General features: G+C 44.4%; 1 protein-coding gene across 1 annotated transcript; it reads right to left on the bottom strand.

Moving 5' to 3' along the window:
- Positions 1–4,165: 4,165 nt before the first annotated feature.
- LOC119458237 (lysosomal aspartic protease-like) lies at positions 4,166–20,908 on the bottom strand. Its single transcript, XM_037720066.2, is given in 10 exon segments — positions 4,166–4,427; positions 5,842–5,934; positions 7,505–7,652; positions 8,137–8,306; positions 8,308–8,331; positions 8,333–8,477; positions 11,574–11,652; positions 18,196–18,313; positions 19,462–19,522; positions 20,686–20,908. Coding segments are annotated over 10 exon segments (1,080 nt in total). The 5' UTR covers positions 20,757–20,908; the 3' UTR covers positions 4,166–4,256.
- Between the last annotated feature and the right edge of the window lie 2,087 nt (positions 20,909–22,995).

Raw genomic sequence — 22,995 nt, 5'->3', positions numbered from 1 at the left:
TCACAAAGCATGCTTACTTCGAACTAAACGTTTTTTCTTGAGTGCGCGCTAACTTCTTCAGCTAGAAAAAAAGCGCGTCAAGCATTCGGTTTTTTTTTTTTTGCAATTTTGAAAAACGATGCTCTTAGGGAAATAATTATTCACATGCAAGACGCAGCACATTTGTAAGAACTGATGTTCAGGTCACACAGGTTATATCGAACGCCAGTAAAATAGAGGTATTATTAGGTCACACAGGTTATATCAAACGCCAGTAAAATAGGGAATTATTTATTTGTGGCACTGCTTTCAAAGGAACCAGCAACCAACCAAACCCAATATATTTTGGCAACGGGGTGCAGAATTTTGAAGGAAGGCTGTTTTTCTGATCCCTATAAGAGAAAGCACTGCATTTCCCTTTCAGTACTATTTTTCATATACAATATTTTGCATACTTATGATGTTCTTCGACGAACCACCACCAACATGCGATAGAATTCTCCTTAGGCGAATAATTATAAAGCCAGTGCATACGCCTGTTCGAAATAATGCTGCCTTCGTCCCTTATAAAGAATACCAGAGTCGTCGTTAATACTTTCGGGACTTTGACATTGCCAATTTGACTGTTTGGAAATTCGCATGTTTTTTATTTTTCAAGGGAAGCTGGCGTTGGAGGTTCATCGGATATTCTCTGAGATGGTGTCGTCTTCAAAGGCAGCCACGCAATTTTATAGCAGGCATGCTGCATCGAGAAAGTTCTAGAGCAGATATGCTGCGTCGACTGCCATCCCTGAGGAAACATGCGCAAATCACCTTATCGTTGAGCTGAGCAACGACGTGCACTGTTTGATAAATCAGAGTATTATCTCCTTTTCTATGCCCTTAATATTCAATCGGCAGTCTATCAGCAGGCAAGGCCCCTCCTTCTAGGCGATTTATATATGTGTTTCTCTTCACAGTCTCATAACAGATGCAAAGACCAGTTGCTATCCCTTGTGAGACTCGAAATCAAAGAGTTCTCGCTGTCGACGACCTTGCAGAGGCTTTAATGGCTTAGCTTGCGCTTTTTACTACGCTAGCTCGGTTTTATCAGCAGCGGTCAGAAAGGATGGGCTGTCCCTCTTTGAAGCATCGCCGTCAGATAATCAGCTGCTGACAGCAGCGCTGATGCATCAGCCTCGCGAGAAAAACTCACTGCCATCGCAAGCGCAGGCGGCACTGCGATGTGGTATTTGCAGTTTCTTTAGATGTGTGTCCATTTCGCAAAGCGATTAATTGAGCACCGTCTCAAGGTGACTGCTGATTCAACATCTGCCTGAGAACGCCGAAATGTTATCCTCTATTGACCGCTTTCTTCGACGCTCTTCTTTTTCAGCCTGCGAACGAATTTAGTTCGAAGTCGGGCTCTAACTTTAGTTCGAAAGTAGGCTCTAATGTAGCGTTGCAACCCTCTAGCTGGCAAGGCACAAAAGACCGGGCCTAGAATTTTTTATTGCTTTGCATTTTCATTATATAGCAAAAATACACATCACATTAATATTTCATGCGTGCACTAACAACTCGTCGTTTCAGCAAGAACTAATCGAGATACTGAAGGTCAAAATAAATTGAGCTGCTGGCTCAACGTAAATGTATGGTTCAAGATTTGTTTTTGGTATTTGCTTTGACAAGGTCTCTGTGTGTTCTTGAGATGCACCTCTATAGAGATAAAAAATAGGAGCTTGCTTAAGCAAACGGAATAACTTTAGCAGTGGCGCAAATATGACCGCCACATGACCTACGGAAAGAACGACGGAGCCTGCGGGTTTTGTCACCAAAATGTGTGCTGCTACTCACGATAATAATTCTTTGTATACCACTGTTGAGCAGGTAGATAAATAAAGGTAAATATAAAGGCACAGAATTGGTATAGTGTTTACTGATGTTTTTCTTACGTCAAGAATATTGTTGAGCTGGCAGTGAAAGAGCAAAACGTCCCTCCCGGTGTTCTTGTGTTCATGGCTCCTGTTGCTGCTGCTGTGTGTCGGTTTCATCGCTATTGCAGTAGATGTACATATTTCAGCATATATATATGGCGAGAATGGGCATACTTACAAAAACAATATTTATTTGCTAGCGTGTGGCACTGCCTTCGTCAGAGTAAACCGAGATACAAAGGCGCAGCCACTTTTATGGCCTTCCGTACGAGGGCAATGTCAAGAACACACGAGGGTGCAAATGTGAGAGAAGGTAACACTAGAGTGCCACATTTAAATCTGTTTAACACAGAAACATCGCCACCACATACACGGCACGGAACCACTTACACGGCACGCTACGAACTGCTGCATTGACCCCAGATTTCACGATGCCTGGAAATGAAGTATCGGCACGGATATCGCAAATAGAATATAACAATAATTTGTGAGGATAAGTGCGATGGCAAGTTATAGTAAGACAGAATGCCATAAGCAACGCAGAATCAACTTTATAATACAGAAAGACACGACACTTTTTCTTTCTGCCTGATTTGCTGTTTGCTTGTCAGTATAGCTTGTGAGACTGTGTTGGCGACCGGTTCAAGTTGGCGACCAAAGTTGGCGGCATGTTCATTGATGAGCGGCACATACACACGACATCTATGGTGCAGCTCGCTAAAACATCAGCGTGAAAGGCGTTCATTTAAAGCGACACGTACCCGGCGCACTTGTGCTGCCACCTGTTAATATCGGGTAGCCTGCTTTCGGGTTGCTGTCATTTGGGAAACCTTGTGACGCGGGGTTTATTTCGATCAGCATCAGTGAAATTTAGCCAATCTTTTCCGTAATTGTAGATCGGCACATGTAACGTGGCACATGCTTGCTAACACGTACCGAATGATAAGAGTTGGCATCAAAAAGGTTGATTAGATACCATCAAAGACCCAGTGAAACATAACCAGTACTTCGAGTCCAAGAGTGTCTTCAAACAGTTGTACCTACCCAGTCCCGCATCAACAGTGACCCCCGTCGGCGTTAGATAGGTTCATCGAAGAGCGGCATATATGTACACATTGCCATATACTCAGTGACCCAAGGTGATCCGATGGTTCATTTCGGACGCCGTTCCCCCATCACAGCAGCCTGATGAGCTTCACATTCGGCCACGAACTGACAATTGACCAAGGCAGGTGCAAAAACGTTCAGATCGAAACACAGATTGACCCGTCGACGTCGTTGCGTTTCTGCGCCGCTTAGCGCAGCAGTTTTTCTTAGTTGGTGCCATCTAAAGCGAAGCAGTAGACGGCGTGTACGCACTGGCGATGCACGTTGTGCGCTACGTGGCCTCACAGGGTTATCGGATGCGGAGGACAAAACATGTGCAGAAACTGCGTCGCCACCTCAGCAGAAGGCCTTCATCAGGCTACACCACGTTGGAGCCTCCACTGCGCTGAGACTACCGAAGTGCTCACTGCCGGCGCTCGTTAGTGTCATGATGCAGTACTTCGCTTCACAGCTCCTGGATGGCGGCGCCATCTCTGTCCAGAGAGAACTTCGCGCCGACGTCTCTTCCGTTACAGAAAGTTGGTGGTGGACCCCGGCATAAAACACTTCCGTGTTAAAATATAACTCAGTAATAAAATAATTATTTTGTGGATAAATGCCGTGTGATTCGGACATGTTGTAGTCCCCCTGCATTGTCTCAAAGCTCGTGCTATTTGAGCCTCGACTGGCTTTCAAATAACGGCTGCATATTGTTATTTCATTGTTTTGTACCTTAAATATTTAAATTTCCAGCCCTTCTAATGGGCAGCCATCTTTTGCCGGGGACGGCTGGAACTGGCAGCAAGAACAAAAGAACAACTGTGACAAAGCTCAGCCTGTATTTACTAGGATGCTTGCCGCCAGTTAGTTTGTCGCCCGCTCTACCGTAATCAAGATGGCAGCCTTGTGCGAGCTGCAGAGACAGCTCGCGATGTGGATCGAGATTAAGCTTGTACGCTTGCTCTAAGTGCATGCACGAGGAGAACAGACTCTAGTCTAGATAAAAGAAACATCGCCTGCTGTACCCAATGTATAAAGAGATAGAGCGATACATTAGCAGCACCGGAAAGTCCAATCACGGCAGATTTCCAGGACGTGGTGTACATCTATTACGCGAGCAACAGATCGAACAAGGTCATTGCGCATAAGCTTTTCAGCCATTTATGACACGCCGAAAACGTTTATTTAAGTTCGTTTTTATTACAAGACAGCAGGTGATTATGTACTCTCGTCTTGACGACATGGTATATATACTCCGAGTAACGAGCTGAAAACTTAGTGCGCTAGGGCGAGGCCCAGTCGGCCGTGGCCTGAGGACACAAGAGGCGCCTCGAGCACGGTGTATACTCGTCGGAGGAACACCAGGCCGAACTGCCAACTTGCATTCGCCGTCTTTTCCGCTTCAACGAAGCCGCTGTAGCAAATCGTGCCCGAAGAAGTTTCAACCTGGGAACATGATGCAGTTTGCCGTTATTCCGACAGAAGGTTTTGAGTCGTTCATAGCCCAAACTACCGCATAAAACTTGCAGAGCAATTTGCTAGTTGCTTCGTTATGTGTTAATTACCTTTGTACTTTTTTAGTCTTAATGAGAGATGCGAAAGCGTCGCATTTATTGCTGTGTTCTAGGCCAAAAGAAGGGTTGACTGTAACTGGCATCTCGAGCGCCACAACATTACTAGACAAAAAGAAAACATACCGACTCGAGGGCCACCTTGGGACATGAACTTGACAAGCGCATTGGCTTTCACTTACGACCGTTACCTGTTTACGACTGTTACAATGTCACTTGTTTCAGTGACACTTCAATGATTTGAGTACTCGCACATACAACAATTTCATACTTATCGTATTTCCTTATATTGTTTTCGATATACTCTCCGATAAAAGAAAGCTTCCATTTCGTAGCGCCAAATATGCATTCGTATACGAAGCTTTCCACGGACGATATCATTCTATCTATAAAATCGGCCGATTGCTGTCAGAAGATTTCGCGTAGTGCTTTGCCAATTTCAGGATATTTGATTTTCTAAGGAGCCTTAAGTATTTTTAGCATCAGTACATTTCTTTCCGCACCGGAACTATCCGAAAGTATATCTTCACCAGCTCTTGTCTTCATAAATGATTTTAGCAAATGCTGATGTGAGAGGGGAAGCGCCTTGTATATTTCTCAATTTCGCGACGTTCTAAGGTGTGCTCAGTGCGATAAAAAACACTAATGCACGCACAATGCACCACACTGCAATGTATAGACGTATTCAGACACTGCATTGGAAAATATATGCCCTTTATGCTACATCAAAAGAGGAATGCCTCATTCAGCTGGGAAATATTGCATTTCTTGGCCCGCACACTCATATTGGTCCTTTTAAATTATACAATTCTTGTTGTTGCATGAACTGTCAGTTTGGTCTCAGGGGGCTTGGGCTTATGAGAACGAAGGGTATTTTTAATTAAGTGACCGTGGTGATGCCTTGCTATGCGCTAAATAATTTTGTAATATTTGTATACATTCAGCGAATATGGCCATACTGAACAACAAATCAGTGTAACTGTCCAAAAATGTGTAGAACAATAATATAGAATCAACAATCTGGCATTGAAATCTCCCGTTTTGTATTTTGTAATACAAAAAATCAATTTTAAGGAAGATTAGACCCACTTAGTTTATTTCTGGTGCGCCTTCTATACATTCTGCGAATCTGTCCAGAAAAACGGCATGACTGTACGTCATTACACAGTGACCCATTAAAAAAAACCTAACCTTAAATGAGACTGCAAGGTTCTTTTTTGAACCCTTGTAGAGTTTTATTTAACCGGAGAGCGTCACTGCTTTCCGTGGTGGCGAAATCGAGGTCGTACCTTCACGACGAAGTCTTCTGGTCGCAGAACAATGTCCATCCCACCAATCACGAAGGTGACTTCGGAGGGCGTGACGTTGCAGCGAAGCTCGTACTGCGTTCGGCAGGGATAAATGTTGAGCAAGGCACTTGTTTCGCACTTCAATTATGCATAAGGTATAGTTTTGTGTAGCACGTTATAAACATTGACGGGCATAATTGTCATTGTTCTCATGTTTCAATCTGATTAAAAGCGCTTGATATCAATGTCGAGTTCCTGTTTCCCAGAATAACTCCTGGAAAAAATATCGGCCACCACAGGCACCAGCACCAACATTAAGATGCAAGGGATTATGTTTTAGTTAGCAACCGGGAGTCAGTAAAAAAATATTTTTGCCAATCGCCTGGAGTCCTTCCGGTGAATGAATCGGTTGACAATAACATGTTTTGAATCATTCGTCCTATCATTCTGGCTACGGTGGGATGTTATAGCGATGATATATTAACTGTTAAACCAGAAAATGATTGAAACACGCTAGAGACATAAATATCAAACCATAAGACCTGTGGCCTTTAGCGCTCCTCTTTCCCCGTACCTTTTTATTATCATTTTGCACTGAGTGCCCGTATATTTTGCGGTCTGAAATGGTTTAGTATGAACATACTGGATCGGAAACACCTACTACTCAGACATAAATTTGCTAAACTATCATTATACATAAAGTCACGCTATGTTGCGGCAACAACTCTAAGGTTGTACCCCTAAAGGGAGTCCAGAATTCCAAACCAACTTCTTCTTTGATAGCGCATCCTCGTTGCGTTCGCGACAGCGTGCCCAGTTTCGGCAAAGAACGCAAGCCTCTAAGCAAAAATACCTCATGACAAAAATACTAACTCAATGCACGTTGGATGACCCTCATCTTGTTTCAGACGTAGGCGTGAAGGAAAAGTGAAAAAAAAAATTAAACAAAACATAAACAATACCAAGCCCACAATCGAACATACTGTAGCACTGATGAAGTGGAAAGGAGCATGGGGTCGTCAACCATCACGGTAATGATGTTCACTATTTATTATGTTCTTATCAGTCCATGCATCCTTTGACACCATCACAGCCCCTCTCTTTTGGTTATAGTGAGCTATCAAAGGCGGAGCATCGTGCAAATTTTGTGTAACATTTCATTTTTATCATTGCCTTCGTTTAACTTTTTGTCGAATTGGCTAGGTCATTTTCCATCAGGCAACACTCATTAGTGGAAAGGCCCCTACCTTAAGTGCCGTGCTTCAATACACAAATAAAAAAAAGTTCTCTGTGGCAATTACCTTAAAACGCGTTTAATATTGCAGGACTTTGCGAGCCTCATGTGGCAGCATGTCAAAATCAGCCGGTCGAAATCAGCGTCGAATTCAGCCGGTCGAAACCGCGAACCGGGAGCATATTCGCCTAGTTCATTCAGAGCGCCGTGATGTAGCTCATAGCGCTTGGAGGCGCTCCCACCTTCAACCTGGGAGCGCGACAGAGATTTGATATAAACTCGATCACGTAGATACGCGGATTCATCTTTTGATGACTTAGATCTTGAGAGGGCTCTGCATCGCTGCAAACTGAGTTGGAGTACGGCAAGAACCACTCGAATGTACCATTAGTTTGTCTCTACAACGTTAATGACGGCCTATTTACTTACTCTGCCATTTTCGACCTTACGTGCGGCGAGTAGGATGTTGATTTTGCTGATTTCACTGGCTGGGCCCCCAATGAATGGCTCGGTTGGAGCTGGCCGGCCCCACGATGCGGACTGTGGTAGCACTTGCTTCTGACCAGCTACTTCGTACCTGAATGTGTGATTAGAGTTAGAGTGGAAAGTTGGACTAAGAATAGAAGAACAGACATCTGAATACGACGACAATGCCCAGAGATACGGTCATATGGGTGCTTGAATTCGAATACACACTTCCAACTTCCGAGTGCGCACAGTGAACCAGCTACAAAACGTACCTTTAGGATAACATTTTTCTTCTCGATTCAATATTTACAGTTTAATTTGACCTCGGAAACTTCGGACACACAGTCCTTAGCACTACCATCGAAACTCGTGAATAATAAGCGAGCGTGTCGCATAACTTCGTAGACATTCTAGCCGACAAAGTTCACAGGAAGATGGAGGCTTGAAGTGATCAGCAATTGTAGAACACGGACTGTCACTGAAGCCAGCGTTTGGGCAAGAGGACTTGCCTAGACACGTCTTCTTGTCGAAACGTTGGCTGCAGGTGAAGTTTCTCGGTTGACCACTATAGATTGCCTTGTAGCAGCACTTACCCATCCAGATGGAACTGGAAAGCACTGTCGAGAGCATCCACAAAGGTCAGCGAACCCTCGTAGTGCTGCTTGTTTGCACCTCCAAACAGTGCTTCACCTTGAACATTTTCGTCGTTGCTGAAGTACAGTCCCACCCAGGGCTTGCCGATGACTCCTGAGTTGGCCATTTCAGTAAAGTGATGAGTTCGGACCGAGGACGGAGTCCGAAAACGCCATCGAATGGCTCGTTCACGAAGCTGGGTACGCCGTGGAAGCCTGTGCCACTGACGAAATAAAGATTCCCGACGTCCACGCCTCCTAGTTCGTGAGTATCCCGAAACGTGTATCCGGTGACGTTGCCCCTGAAGACAAGATGGAATGCTTACGCTCATGATGTTGCACGTCTACAGAGTATAACATTTATTACTTGAGTATCTTAAAATAACCACTTTTAAGATCTATAGCATGCAATCTGTCTTCATAAATCATTTCGGTTTGCGGCAGGATATATAGTACCATCCTAACAACCAGATGCACCATCCGACGGATAAGTCAGGATGTAACGCCCAAAGTAAATCTGTTGCGTAGTTTTAATATTGTAGTAAAGGATAAATGCAACTTAATATTTCGTATGGAATGGTTCAAGCGACTTAAATGTTAAAATTTAATGCTTGTGCGGCAAATAGCTCATTAAAGCTTTTTTTGCTTATAAGTTGGCTCGAGGCACCTTGGCTGAGAGCGTTGCAAAGGGAGCCTCGCCTTCACAACGAGAGATAAATTATCTGTGTCCCGTCATGTGGCACCTTGAAGATTATAAAAACCAGCGCTGCTCTGAATGTACTTATTTACCAATGTCGCTTTGTAAAAGAAATATGGTGTGAAAATAGGCCACGTTCATTTCATTGTCTCACCGAAGCTGAAAAAGCGGAAGCCTGACGGTCGGCTACAAAGAACGAAGCCAAAGGGCCCTAATAACGTGACCTCAAGAAATAAATTACTACTAATCTTCCATTTACAATAGCGATACAAAAATTGCTGAACGCTATTTTTGTTCGTAAAACCACCTGAAATGATATCTTGCTTTGGTCAAGATTCTCATAAACGAGTATAGCATATGCTTCCGAAGCAATGCTATCGAACTAGCAGGACTGGATAGCGTATAATTTGAGAGTAACGTTTCAATAGGGCTTTGGTAGGCAACGTGGTTAGCTAATGCGACACAAGGCCCAATACCAGGGCCTCCGATACTTTCACATGCCGCCTGATCTTTGAGGTTATTCCGAGGCACCTGGCTCTGTCTCAACGCTCCAGGTTCCGCGTCATTTACACCAAGGGGTAATGGTTGCGCCAAGGTGTCAGAGACGTCCATTTTTGATAGCGTTTCATGAAGCTTCAACCGGTATTTCTAACGTGCTATTTTCTACGAAGGCTACTCTGCGTCCACATTATCTGAAAAGCAATTTTGTGAGAACGATGTTGTAGTTGCTCAGGGCATTTAACAGCGGCAGTATACGCCGTTTGATAGAAACCTAAGCGGATTTATGCCACATTCATCTCTAAGGTTTATTTTCTTGTCATCAGATAAAAAAAAATTAAAAAATACGCCTCTATCTTACGATGCATTTTTCCTTCAGTGGATACAATACTTGACGTGGCGGTCATTTCGTCCACAACAAATCGCAAGGTTAACCGCGATAAAAAGAGAGTTTAATTGGGTTGTCATATATTTACCTTAGGTTCCACATTAAAATTATAGCAGTGTTGAGGCAGCAGTTATTCTTGTTCATTGTTTAATACCGTCAACGCAATACAGACATCATTTCTATAAATGTTGTATATTTCTGACATGAATTTCGAGTATAATATCTGAATATGCACCTCCTTCTGCAAATAATACCTTTATTTCTCTAGTTTTATACTAATAAAATGTAATTTTATTTGATCACGTCCGAATTATGTCAGAAATAATTGGCATTGCGTTTGATTTAGCTGTGGCAATATGTTTAACGGAAAAGTATCGAATGCCAATAGATTATACAGGGTGTCTCAGTTAAAGTGACAAAAACTTTAAAAACGGCAAAGTGTGCTGGACTAAAACAACTCAGTGATGGTGAGAATCGCGCGACCTAGTGTGTGGTAATATTTTTCACTCTGCAAAGTCAATTAATCAGTATGACTCCTGATCTAACTTTTTAGACATTGGATTCACCGAGAAAGTGTCAATACGAAAGTTGTAGATAGCATTTAAAAATGGTCGACTGAAGTGCTTGCAACTGAGTTACGTTGATGGAACTTCTTGTATTTGCCTTTAAAGAAAGCCCGCGAAATACAAAAACAAGTGCGCGATAGCGCCGTTATTTCAGCGCTCCCAGACGACCGCTCAAGAAACGAAATACCCTTGTCTCTGCAATGTTGTCCGGGACTGACGTGGAGTTTCCGGTGGCCGCAAGGTACGCACCTGCAACTCTCGCTAGTAAGATGTGATCGCGCATAAATAGAAGAACATGCCAATTGAATTTTCCTTCACGGTTCAACAGTTCTGCGGTAAACATGTACTCAAGCCCGCGCTTTTTTTATTTTTTGCCTTGTGTGTTCCGGTTGCATTCCACACGTGAAGTGAATGATATCTTTATGCCACATCACGTCGAAGCGCAACACACCTTCACCACCGCCGCTCGCGCTGTGCGCCCGATGGCGACGAGGCACGCGAGTGAACCTCGAAAAAAGGCAAGCAATTTCGGTTCCTGATCGGTCGTCTAGGGACGCTGAAATAGCGGCGGTACCACGCGGTTGTTTTGTATTTCGCGGGCTTTAATTTTTTAAGGACAAGTACAATACTCGTAAGCTCCATAAACGGTATTTAGTTGAAAACACTTCGGTCGGCTATTTTTAAATGGGACGTGCAACTTTCATATTAGCAGTTTCTTCCTGAAGCCATTATTTACCAAGTCAGGCAGTTAGTTTATACTGATTAGTTGACTTTGCAAAACGAAAAACAAAAAATACCGCTGAATATGTCGCGCAATTCGGAACACAAATTAGTTCGTGTCAGCCCGTTAGCAGACTCCATAGTATTTAAAACCTTGGTTACTTTTAGCTTAGACAATCTGCATAATTAAGCCGACTTCAGAGATGACTGTCTGGAATTTGGCGCTAATTCTCAGATTTGTCCTAAATTTGTATGGCTTTCTAAAGGGGGGCTTGAATTCAGCAATGAAAATATTTTTCATCACTTTATTATTAAGCTTATGATAAAACATTGATCTTCGAGAAATAGCTTTTCCTATATATTATGGAAATAAAAAGCGCCCTTTTGAAGATGTTGATGTCCACTGTTTAATGGCATAAAGGCGAAAGGACCACCCATTATAGGCATTTTATTTCAAGCGATTACTTGAAGCTCTTTTTAAAATAAAAAAGGGTAAAAACGTCATTTAGAAGCAGGCGCACACGCTTACCTGCCAAAATCGGTGACGCCGTCTTCCCAATCACTTGTTTGCGTTATCGACTCGCTCCAATCGTACATCTTGTGTCCAACTAGAGATCGAAAAAACTCAAGATATTACAAAGTTGGAGTGATGCACATGTCGTTCCAATCAAACTTTCCTAAGGTAATGAGACATGGACAAGAGATGATAACTAAAATTAGATTTGGAGGTTGATCTTGGGCGAATGTGTGCGAGCCATTTATACCAGGGTTGGGTCTTTGGCGCATGTGTAGGCAGGTATTAACGGAGGATACTGACCCCACTTTTGAATTTCTGCCCCGGCTATCCAAGTCACATTTTGGCACCATTTTACCAACATTTATTACTAATCTTTAGGATCTTATGAAATACTTAATAATATATTTGCAAGAGCATCTTTCCCTGGGTAATCTACCTCCCTTTCCTCCTTTTTATTCCTCACTCACTCGCTATGAAGTTATAAAATAGACACACTTGTTCACACATGAGTGGAACGGCGAAGCTCTGAAAATAGCTGGTCGCCATATAATGAACGTGTCAGGGAGAGTGCCAATATAGGCACGGCAAGCCTGCTGAGGTGAAATACTTCCGGGTATTATTGTTTCTCCTCTTTTGGTCAACTGTAACTATACTGGAAATTTCTGATGGTGGAAGGGAAACTAAGCTGATGTCGAACATTAGTGTTGAACATATATATATATTTAGCTTGAGTCGGTGCGTCATATGTTGAGCTCCGTGGAAGCAAAACTCCTTATAAAAATGTCCAGGGCGGTTCACGAGGGTTCTTCTAGCGAAGCACGGGCATTGTGAAAACACGTTCTTTGGGTGTTTGAATCACTGTAGTAGCGTTTCAGAAACCCGACTCCGTTGAGGGGTCCTGGCGCTTTCTTATCGCATGGTTTCTTTTTTTTTGCCTCTCTAAAGGCAGAATTAGTGGTCTCTCCTATTCGCCTTATCATGCCACGACGCGAGTCTTCCGCAAGCCAGTGTTTGATTTCTTGGCAGCGAGTTCCAGCGGCTGTTCCCATTTCACAGCTCTGAGCAGGCCGTCTGACCATGCTGTCTACGGCTTGCAGTTAACTCGCTGTAAAATCAGCCACTCTTTCGCATGCATCTGTGATGGATACTATTACCTCCATCGTTCTATCAACTCAACCCGCTCTTTCGATAGGCTTGTCTTTTTCTTACTTTTCTTTCTGCGCTTCGTAGGTCTTTCACCAGCAAGTTGACCGGGCCATTTGGCCAGCAACTGAGAGCGATGGTGTCGTTTTCCCATCCACTTTCTGGAGTAGTTATGTTTATCTACTAGAAGTAACCCTGGCAGTGTTAGCCAGCGCCACCAGTCACGGGCCTTGGTGGTGGATGTGGTGCATCGTTTCTGCCACAGGCGTCACGTCTACGTGAACGTTTTCGGGTGCAGGAAACTGGTCAATAAGCCCTCACATGCTACTTTAAGCCATAAAAGCTCTGTCGGATACAAGACTCTTGCTATGCAACTAACGAGAAAAAAGGAAACCGTGGGGCCCAATTTTCATTTGTCATATCATAAGAAACCAAGAAGCAATACGACAATTGTATATATATATATATATATATATATATATATTGTCGCAACGTCAAAAACAGAGGTCGCATAGCACTGATCAAGAGGAAAAGCAGCAGTCCACCTTTTTAATACTGCGCGCCACCGCGACTTCGTCGCCACGCCTTGATAGAAACGCTCATGTCTGCTCGCATAGTCCTCTGCTTCATCGGAGTGCAGGGGCGGCATTTGCGTCCTTCCGGAGGCAGCATCGTCCCGGTGCGCAACTTAACCATATGAGGGCGGTGTACAAAGGCACAGATCGAGTAACACACGCAAAAAAAATGGAACAGAATAAAAGAAACTTAGTTCGACAGATACGGCTTCATCCGCACCACATCCACCACTTCGGGTAAGTGCTTGCGGCGACTACAGCTACTCTCATTGTGAAGAACGACCTCGTAGGTCATGTTGCTCAGGCGTCGGATCACTCTGTACCGCCCAAAGTAGCGTCTTAGCAGTTTTTCGGAAAGTCCACGACGGTGTATGGGTATCCAAACCCATACTTCATCGCCGGGAGCGTAGAGAATGGACCTGTGTCGAAGATTGTACCGTTGTGCATCTTGATCTTGCTGATAGCAGATAGGTACGCGGGAAAGCTGTCTGGCTTCTTCGGCGCGCTGAGTACATTTGTCAACGTCGCTAGGTATGTCTTCATACTCGTGCAGCAGCATGGCTTCCAACGTAGTCGTGGCTTCGCGATCCTGGACCAAGCTGAGGGGTGTCATTCGAGTAGTTTCTGGTCGAGCGGTATTGTATGCGAAAGTTACGTAAGGCACGTCGTGCCACGTAGACGTACTTGCGTAGGATGTCAGCGAGGGTCTTATTAAGGCGCTCGGTTAGTCCGTTGGTCTGGGGATGATATGCGGTTGTTTTCCAGTGGCATATATATATATATATATATATATATATATATATATATATATGGGGTTGCTGTCACACACGCCTTCCAACAAGAACGTCGGTTTGTGAGCTTCTCGAAACACCTATACAGTTACCTCTACCTAGCTGGGAATTGCAGCTCTACTTACAATCCAGAGGACAGTGGGGCAACAGAAAGCTCTTGGTATTCAGGAACTGTGCTACTATGGATGCTATTGTCTAATAGTCTAGTCTATTGTCTATTGTCTAAAACTTTTGTCACAGTCCAAGTCGACGGTGTTACTTTTACTGCCCTGTCGGTGATGAGTGCAAATGTCGGTGATGAGTGCTAGTCTTCGTGAGGAACTGAGGAAAGTCCTGACACCTGCCGTGCACCGTACAGTAAGAGTCGCCGATGGAAGCAAATCTAGCGTTGTTGGAATGTGTACTGCCCGCTGCAATGTATCTGGCCATTGAACAAGCGCTCCATTTGTTGCGCTTGAGCAGTGCCCATACGAAGTGATCTTGGGCATTGAATTTTCGACAACACATAACGCCCTCGTGTGGCACCGGTGTCCTTCAACTTAAACTGCCTTCTGTTCCCGAGACTCTTGCTGCTACCCCTACGCGACTATGTTCTCTAGAGCTTGTGCGATTTTCACCCCAATCCACTACTTCTTTGACACCCTCTTTTGTCGCTCACGGGGATTACGTTGCATCCATTATTATTGAAGTTGTCCTGGCACCCAGTGTGACCATACCATACACGGTTGTTGAAATTGTCAACCACGAGGCTTATCTGCCTGTGCTCAACTTTGTATTATCCACCCATGCTCAACTTCCCGAATTTCGCTTGCAGCGTCGTCATCCATAAATGGCTGTCAGCTCTCCATGCTAACATCTGAAGCCCCCACCCCATGTTTTACATGCGCAGCGGGATCAGGGGACTTGCTGACAAGTGCACTTGACAAAATTAGCACCGCGGACCTCTCACGTGCGCAGGCTGATGGGCTTCGCCGTGAGTTAGCGTTGTATTGGGGTGGTGCTGATGTCGACAAACGCCTACATGGCCAGACAACGGTTGTCATGCACCGAAGCGACACTGGCGGCCCAGACTCTTTTTGATCGACGTCCGTATTGCTGTTTCCGCTGCAGAAGTGGCGAGAACATAATAAGAAGTCGACAAGATCGCAGAAAAATACATAGAATCTTCGTGTAGCCCATGAGCATCTCCAGTTGTGCTCGTCAAGAAAAAAAGATAGCACCTGGCGTTTCCATGCCGATTGCAGGCACCTGGACCAGATCACTATACAGGACATCGCACGTCCACTCACCGAACTTCTCAAGAAAGATACGTATTTTTTAGGGTTGCCATTCTGACCAAGTGTCGGAAAGTTAGAGCAGTTTATATGAAGACCACATGAGGCACGTTACTGGAGGCATGCAGTTTCTTTTTTTTTGTGGGAGCTTTTATGGGGGCCGTAGATAAGCTCATGCATCTTCTACGCTTATCCGCCTTCTCACGACTTCTCCTCTATTGCCGCACATCCAACCATCTGCTTCTACGGAAGTTCGGACGGATATCAGTGGATACGTATTCGGAGTCATCCTTGCCCAGCGCCAGGGTGGATGTTACTGCGTTATAGCATACACCAGCCGTCTCTTCTCTGCTTCAAAGCGCAACTAATCAATCAGAGAGCATGAATGCCTTGACCTTGCTCGGTCCATCCACAAATTTTGGCCCTATCTCTTTGGCTGTCCATTCACGGTAGTGACTGACCACCATGAGCTCTGCTGGCTTTCGTCGCTAAAATACCCTAAACACCGTCTTGAAAACTGGGCTGTGCGCTTACAAGACTACTCGTTTTCCGTCGTGCACATGTTTGGCCAATTACATCAGGGCAAGGATGGCGTGTCCCGATGTACCTTTGATCCATGCGACAGCCGCAACCCTGACGCCGACTCCTGCGCTTTTTTAATCTCTTCTTCATTTTCATTTCTTCATTGAGTTTGTTCATTTCGGGCGATGAAGAGTGGTGTGATCTGGCTTTGTACCATCATAAACCATCTCAGTTCGCCCGCCTCTGACAAGTCGCCCCGGTTGTTCACCTCACGTAGTGGAACTTTATACCGCCATAGTGTATTATACCTCGAAGGCCCTGAGCACTTGCTTATGGTGCCCTCTCATATGCGTTCTACTGTCGAACAGCTTCATGAGGAACCCACAGCAGGTCATGTAGGGGCAAAGCGCACTGATGATCGCGGGCGGCGTCAGTTCTTTTGGCCTGGGCTTTATCGCACCGTACAGAAGTATGCTGGCATGCCGCAGCTGCAGCTGCGAGTTGTGCTAGCGACGCAAGAGGCCACCGACGCTTCCCGCCGGCCGTCTTCGCCCTATCGATGTCGGCCTCGATCTGCTCGAACCCCTTCGTACATCTGCGTCAGGGAACAGTGGGTCGCTGTTGCGACAGTTACGCTATTACACGCACACTTCCAACCAGCTGTGCTGCCGGTATTGCCAATTTCCTTCTCTACGATGCGCTTCCGCATCATGGAGGTCCTCGTCAGCTGCTCACCGATCGTGGTTCTTACTTCTTGTCTCATGTCATCGATCACCTTCTCTGCTCATGTTCCATAAAACAGAGAGCCACCACCGCCTATCACCCTCGGAATTTACGAATGAATCGCACCATAAGTGACATACTCTCCACGTACGTTTCCGCCGACCACCGCAACTGGGATGTTACGTTACCCTTTCTTACATTCGCCTATGATTCATCGCACCAGACTACTGCAGGTTGTTCACAATTTTATCTTCTTTATTGCTGTACCCGACATTACGCATGGATACTTTACTACCAGCAACTCCACAACAACCATAGGAGTACGCGCAAGATGCTATCGCAAGGCCAAACGCTGCGCGTCATTTTGCGCGTGATTGCCTTACGATCTCGCCGGCGTCACAGAAGTTCCGTTACGATTGCCGTCATAAGGATGCCTATTACTTTCATGAATCCTTACTGCTCCTCTGGTCGCCGACTGGAAACGTTTGCCTGGCATCGAAGCTTTCAGCACGCTACAACGGTATTTATCGCGTTCTGCACCAAGTCCCTGAAGAAATGACATACAAAAGTGCACCAGCAAAGCCAATGGAGCCATCTGCGCCCGCCCCGACCGATGTAGTTCACGTTGGTCGACTAGAGTCGTATAACCCGTCCGCTGATGTGCACACTTTGACCTGCCCTGATGGTGCGAGTATTTTCGCCCGGGGTGAAAGACAGAAGTTGGAGTCTGACCTCACCATCTTGTCTGCTGTTCCGCCTGTGCTACTCGCCTTACTTGTAAATATATGTAAATATACGTTTTTTGAGCAACAATATTGTTTACCCACGGCCTCTCACTCAGATTTTAGAGAAACCTTCGTATATTTTATTTTGTAAGTATTTACGCATCGTAAAGAATATAACAATAGAAAAAATGTTAGGCCATATATTTTGTACCTTAGCAAAAAAAGGTTTAAGAGAAGTTCATAGACTAAACAAAGAGATGAAACGCTTGGAAAATAAGAAAGGAGATAGGAAGGTATGTACAAAGTAGAGAGAGAGGCAAATATAGCACTTAGAATCACAGTCGATCATGATGGCCGCACACTATGACTGCACTGAATCAAGTGCCACAGAATCAACACCAATATAGGGTGAAGCCATTTTTGCAGGTTTGTTGTCCTTAAAAATGCTACCAGTGCCAGCGTCTCCATCAGCGGCGATGCCTTATATGGTAGGCACTCTAAAAGGAAGCGCTCTAACAACTGATCCGAGATCAATGTGATTTGGCTCATTGAGAGAACGTGTTTAAGAGTCCCCTCAGTGCCAGTCATCAGTCGTAACATTGGGCATTGGGTGGACAAAAATTATGAACAGAAATAAACATGCGTGTGTGTGAGCACTAGAGCACTGAAAGAGTAAAGATACAGATGTGAGTAGCTTTGTGAGTGTTACTACGCGACAAACTTCGTATTTTTGTTTTGCATCCGATTATGTTTTTGATTTTGAAGCGCCTGTATGATCACCCTTAAGTCAACATTAGTTCTGCCCTGAAAGTATGGCAGATGGTTTTAGCACAATCATTTTGGCTAAGCTTTTGGAGAAAAATTTGGCCAAATATACGTACAGCATGGTTCTCCTTCAGTGCAATAGTAGGCGGGAACCCAGGTAATTCCCGCCGGATCAAGCATGACCTTGAATTCCTGTCGTGGCGTACCTATCTTCAGCACCACGGTGTATGTGAGCTGCGAGATATACCATTGGAATAGTTTCCTTAGTCTCTACTTTTTTGAAAAGCGGAATTGAGGCGTGGTTTGGAAACTGTACCTAACGGACCGCTTGGTATCAAGGAGGTACCATGGCCACCATTTTTCAAAGCAAATAGACTTCTTGCTCTCCTTGGTACAATACGAATACAAGTATATGTGAGTTTTCTATAGCAACGTCATTCTTTCGCATAATAATAAGTTCTGTGCGCTGTGTGCCACATTTTGAAGTTACTATTACTCGCAACAAAATACAGGAAGCAAACTAATAGAAGCTGTACTGAATGATGAAAATATTTGGTTGTATATAGGGTATAACTTTGCTCTAAGTTTCACTCCCGTATTCGATATCCAACCCACGTTATATTGACATTGTAGTATCTGTAGTAATCTACCTCATACTCTGCTATGATTTAATATCTACCTAAAATGTTAGCTAGTCGTACTTTCTTTCTTAGCTATAAGGCTGACTATGCAAGTAAAATAAAGCGTTGTAGACTGTCATCCTGGCGGCTTTTTACAACGTTATATTTTGTTCAAATAAACTTCTTATGAAAATCTAGCTTCTGCGGCCGTTGTTAATATATCTTCAAGAAATCTCTTTAATTTCTTACTTTAAATCAGATTACCAAATTTTGTGGCACTTGTGGTAGCGAAAATGCCAGACCGACACGGCTAGAAAATAGCAGGCAGGCCTCTCGCTTAGAGTAATCTTGGCAGGAACTCTACGACACGAGGGAGAAACTTGGTGCCAATAACTTTCCCGACAGATTTCATGATACAGCGCACCAAATAAACCATACTACAACCCAAACCATGGTTGCATCAGTTGCCAGATTTTAATGATATATGTCACTAAATTTGCAGCATCTCCGTTTCGTACTGAAGTTGATTACATTGTTCACTGCTCCACTGCACTGTCAGCTCTAGCTTTGTAAGAGTGATGTTATAGCTGCCATCTCAATGCCAATTGTGGTTTTTTGTGTAGTTTTTCTCAATATTAGTGGTGTAATGTTATTTAAAGCTCGTTTATGTATTGTCCTATTGCCGCCTAGTCACATTGTATGAGTAAATAAGATCGCATGCAAGTTGTGACATACATCAGAGAAGTGCTCACGTTTGCTTACATTTTTGTGGTTGATCAATGGAACGGATATTGTACGGTCAGCTTCCCCGGCCAGGACATTGCTTGGAAGAGAAAACAAAGTTATACTTGAAACGAATTATTCTTGCGGAATGGACTATCTTCTACTTCACTGCTTATCTTCACTAGAGCGTCCACCTAATGAAATTTCACGAACCACTTGGTCACTGCTTCTGCCAGAAAAGAAAAAAAAGTTCTACAAAGCGAAATGCTGCAGGTTGACCATATTTGAAAGAAAGAAAAAGATGAAGTTTCCTTGGAAGAAAATGAGAAACGAAATTCCTAAAAAAAAGACGGTGGTTGTTTGTATATTGCAAGTTAGTCCCTGGCTAGACTTCATGACCGAGTGAGGCAAGCAACTAATCTGCTAATACGAGGGGAGTTTGTTTTCACGGCAGCCTGGAACAAACCTTCCACTTACCAAGTTGCCAATTTTGGCGTTTCTCGCATAATGCACAAGACGGCAGCGTACTGATGGGCAATGACCGGCGGATGGTATCACAGAGTGTGAATATTTCAAGAAACCACGTTTTAAAACACGCAGGAAAGACCACCAGACACAATGTGCTATCGCAGGATGGGCCTATAGCCTGGATTTTTAGCCTGTCGCTCAATCAATGACGAAAAAAGACTGAGTAATTGTTGACGAGAATTGTAGACTATGTTTGCTAGGTATTCCACTCAGCTTGCCAACAAGCAAAACCAAAAAAAAAGAAACAAAAAGCAAAGCTTTGCCTTTAGCTAAGTTATTTTGTTTTAAATGCCTTTTATTTTATTAGGGTGCTACGTTTAATCCCAGGAAACGTGGACTCAACGCGTTCATTCATCAGTATAACCTCCCAGTTGAATGTGTAGTGCAAAGCAGGCATCGCCATTGTCAATATATTATTACACTTCCTAACACGAAGTCTATACCGGTTGTAGGAAAAAATTAAAACAGGGCCAGGATAGTGTAATGATACCACACCCGTTTTTTACATCCGTCTGAGTTGCATTGCGCCAACGTAATTACAACATTTGGCTGTTCGTGTGCGTCGGGTGGTAAATGATTAACATCTAGCACAAGTGATTTGTACGTTGGGCGGGTATAACCATAAAAATGCTTAGAAATGCTTTCCAACGCGTACATATTCGTTATTGTAAACAACAGTTTACGCAGATGCGTCATCAATGCGTATATAACACAGACGAAAATGAAGTACCACACCTTGAGCGCTGGGCTACGCAGCGGCCTGTGGATCCCAGTAAAACGAAGAGGGTGAGCGTGACGCCGTGCATCTTCAACCCAACGAATGAAATCGGCTAGTCACGAACGATGGTAGAAGTGCGTGTCTGCTGTTGCATGCGAGCGATGTCCAGTATATACGCTAGGCGGATGTGTTATGGAGTGTGCTTCACTGTGCCCAATAACATAGACTCTTCAAGGAGCTGTCGGCGGATGTTTTTGCATATGCGCGGCATCGCTGACGCAGCGCGTGCGATACTGCCGAGACGATAGCTCGTGTTTCCATGCGCGAGCCAACTGTTCTATTTTTTGCAACTCTCACCGGCAAGGCCCTCCGCGATAAAGTAATGTTTAGGCCTGAGTAGTTGAAGAGTACCTTTTGCCGCACACGTCCACATGACTTTTCTAAGCAGAAAAGCAACTTCTTCCAAATGTTTCAATCATATGCCCCATTTCGGTGCATTCTAGTTACATCGGTTGCCCTACACATGTGGCTTTGAGTTTATTTTTAATACCGTAGTCTATATAAGAGCAGTGATACGAAGAATGCTAGAAGCAGAAGAATAGACGTGTGCGGAAATGTAGTTGGAGAACTGAGCAACGAATTAGCTAGCTGTAGCGTTGGCTCAGGCCATTTTTGATCGCTATTGCCACTGCGCCCTAATTTTAGATAATTTAGAACTGTAGAACAGGAATCTAACACCGAACCGAGACCGTGGTTTCACCAGTGAGAAATGAAGCCTTGTGACGAATCTGTAGGAAAAAATCAACAGTGATTTCTTTTTCTCTTCTCTCAGATAGAGAGAGGGCGAAAAGCAGGTAGGTGAAGCAGACGAGCATCCGGGTTGCTACACTACACTGGAGTAAGGAATAGGGAGATTAGAAAGAGAAAAGGAAGGAGAGAGCGAGCACTGAGTGCAGGAGGAAGGATGCGCAGGAACACTACGGACGGTCACTCAGGCCGGTGCACTTGAAGCACTGGATTAGTGCCCTAGATGATTTTAGTGCCAGCGATTTATGTAGTTACAGTCCGAGTATTTTTCTCTCATAGAGCGCTCTCGAGTCCATTCGGTTCGAGGTTGTCTGGTGAGAGAGGCGTTGCACGTCATAGTGCAGGACAGGTACAGAACATATACTCGATGGTTTCCTCGCAACTACTGGAATCGCACGTCGGGCTATCGTTCATTCCAATTTTGTCGGAGAAAGCATCGGTAAACGCCACTCGCATCAACCAGTGGCACAGCAACGTTGCTTCGCAGCGGGAAAGCCTCGATGGCAGTCGTAGCGGTATCGAATAGTGGTGTTTACGAAATAGGCGACTGAAGACACGTGGAAAACTTCATAAAACTTGTGTCGTTTTGCGAGCAAACAGAAGTTCCCCGGCAGTGTTCATCCTCACCAAAGGTATTGGAATCGTCTGCGTGTCTTCGTTGGCAGACCGGCAACATTTGTCAGGAAAGTCGTTGATAAAGATTACAGGTGAGTCGGCAGCCACACCACAAATATGTTGTGCCCTGTTGACAGAGCATCAAGATGCATTTACTTAGTGTAGGAGTGCGGATGGTAGGTTCAAATAGGCTTCTATGGAAAGGGTTGTTTTTATACTACAAAACAAAGTTTACTAATAAACAAATGTCCTGCATTCTAAGAGGTGATACATTAAACCTAACAATAATCATTGTGTAGCAGAAGTCCACGCCACATAGCACAGGCCTAGAAAACTGGGCATAGCACGCGCCTAGAAAACGGAATAAACAACATTATCCGAAACTAATAAAATATTTAAGCAACGAAAGAGCTCCTCACAACCATTTAGAGTACACTACATTTGTCCGTGTGTCCCATACGCGCTGGAGAGTTACGTCATTGGCAGCACGCTTCTTACTCATTTCCACTAGTCGTTATTTGATTCGCTTGACTACTTTGCAAGCACAAAGAGCGCTTATTGATGCGAAATGAAGCAATATAATAAACGATGTGTGCTGGAACGCGCTGGCCTGGATGATGGCGGGCGTAATAATATTGAGCCGCTAGACGAGCGTTTCTGTTCATAGTCAAATAGGCGATCACCATTGAATTTTCGCTTGAACTGACAGCCTAGGGTTGACCAGTGGAGCCAAATTCTCAGTAACGCCGTTTGCAGTCGACGCTACGGAATTATATGATGCCGTTCCTGCAGTATCTAAAAGACCAAAACTCGGAGTTGGCGCTATAGCGCCAAGGTGGCGCCAAACAGAACTACGAAGTAACTTTGGTGGCCCGCCGGCATTGAAGCGCTAGGCCAACGCTGCA

This window comes from Dermacentor silvarum, chromosome 7 (genome assembly GCF_013339745.2).
Source record: "Dermacentor silvarum isolate Dsil-2018 chromosome 7, BIME_Dsil_1.4, whole genome shotgun sequence".
Classification (NCBI taxonomy): Eukaryota; Metazoa; Arthropoda; class Arachnida; order Ixodida; family Ixodidae; genus Dermacentor; species Dermacentor silvarum.
Note: the sequence above shows the minus strand (reverse complement) of the source record. Positions and strands in the feature narration are given on the sequence as shown.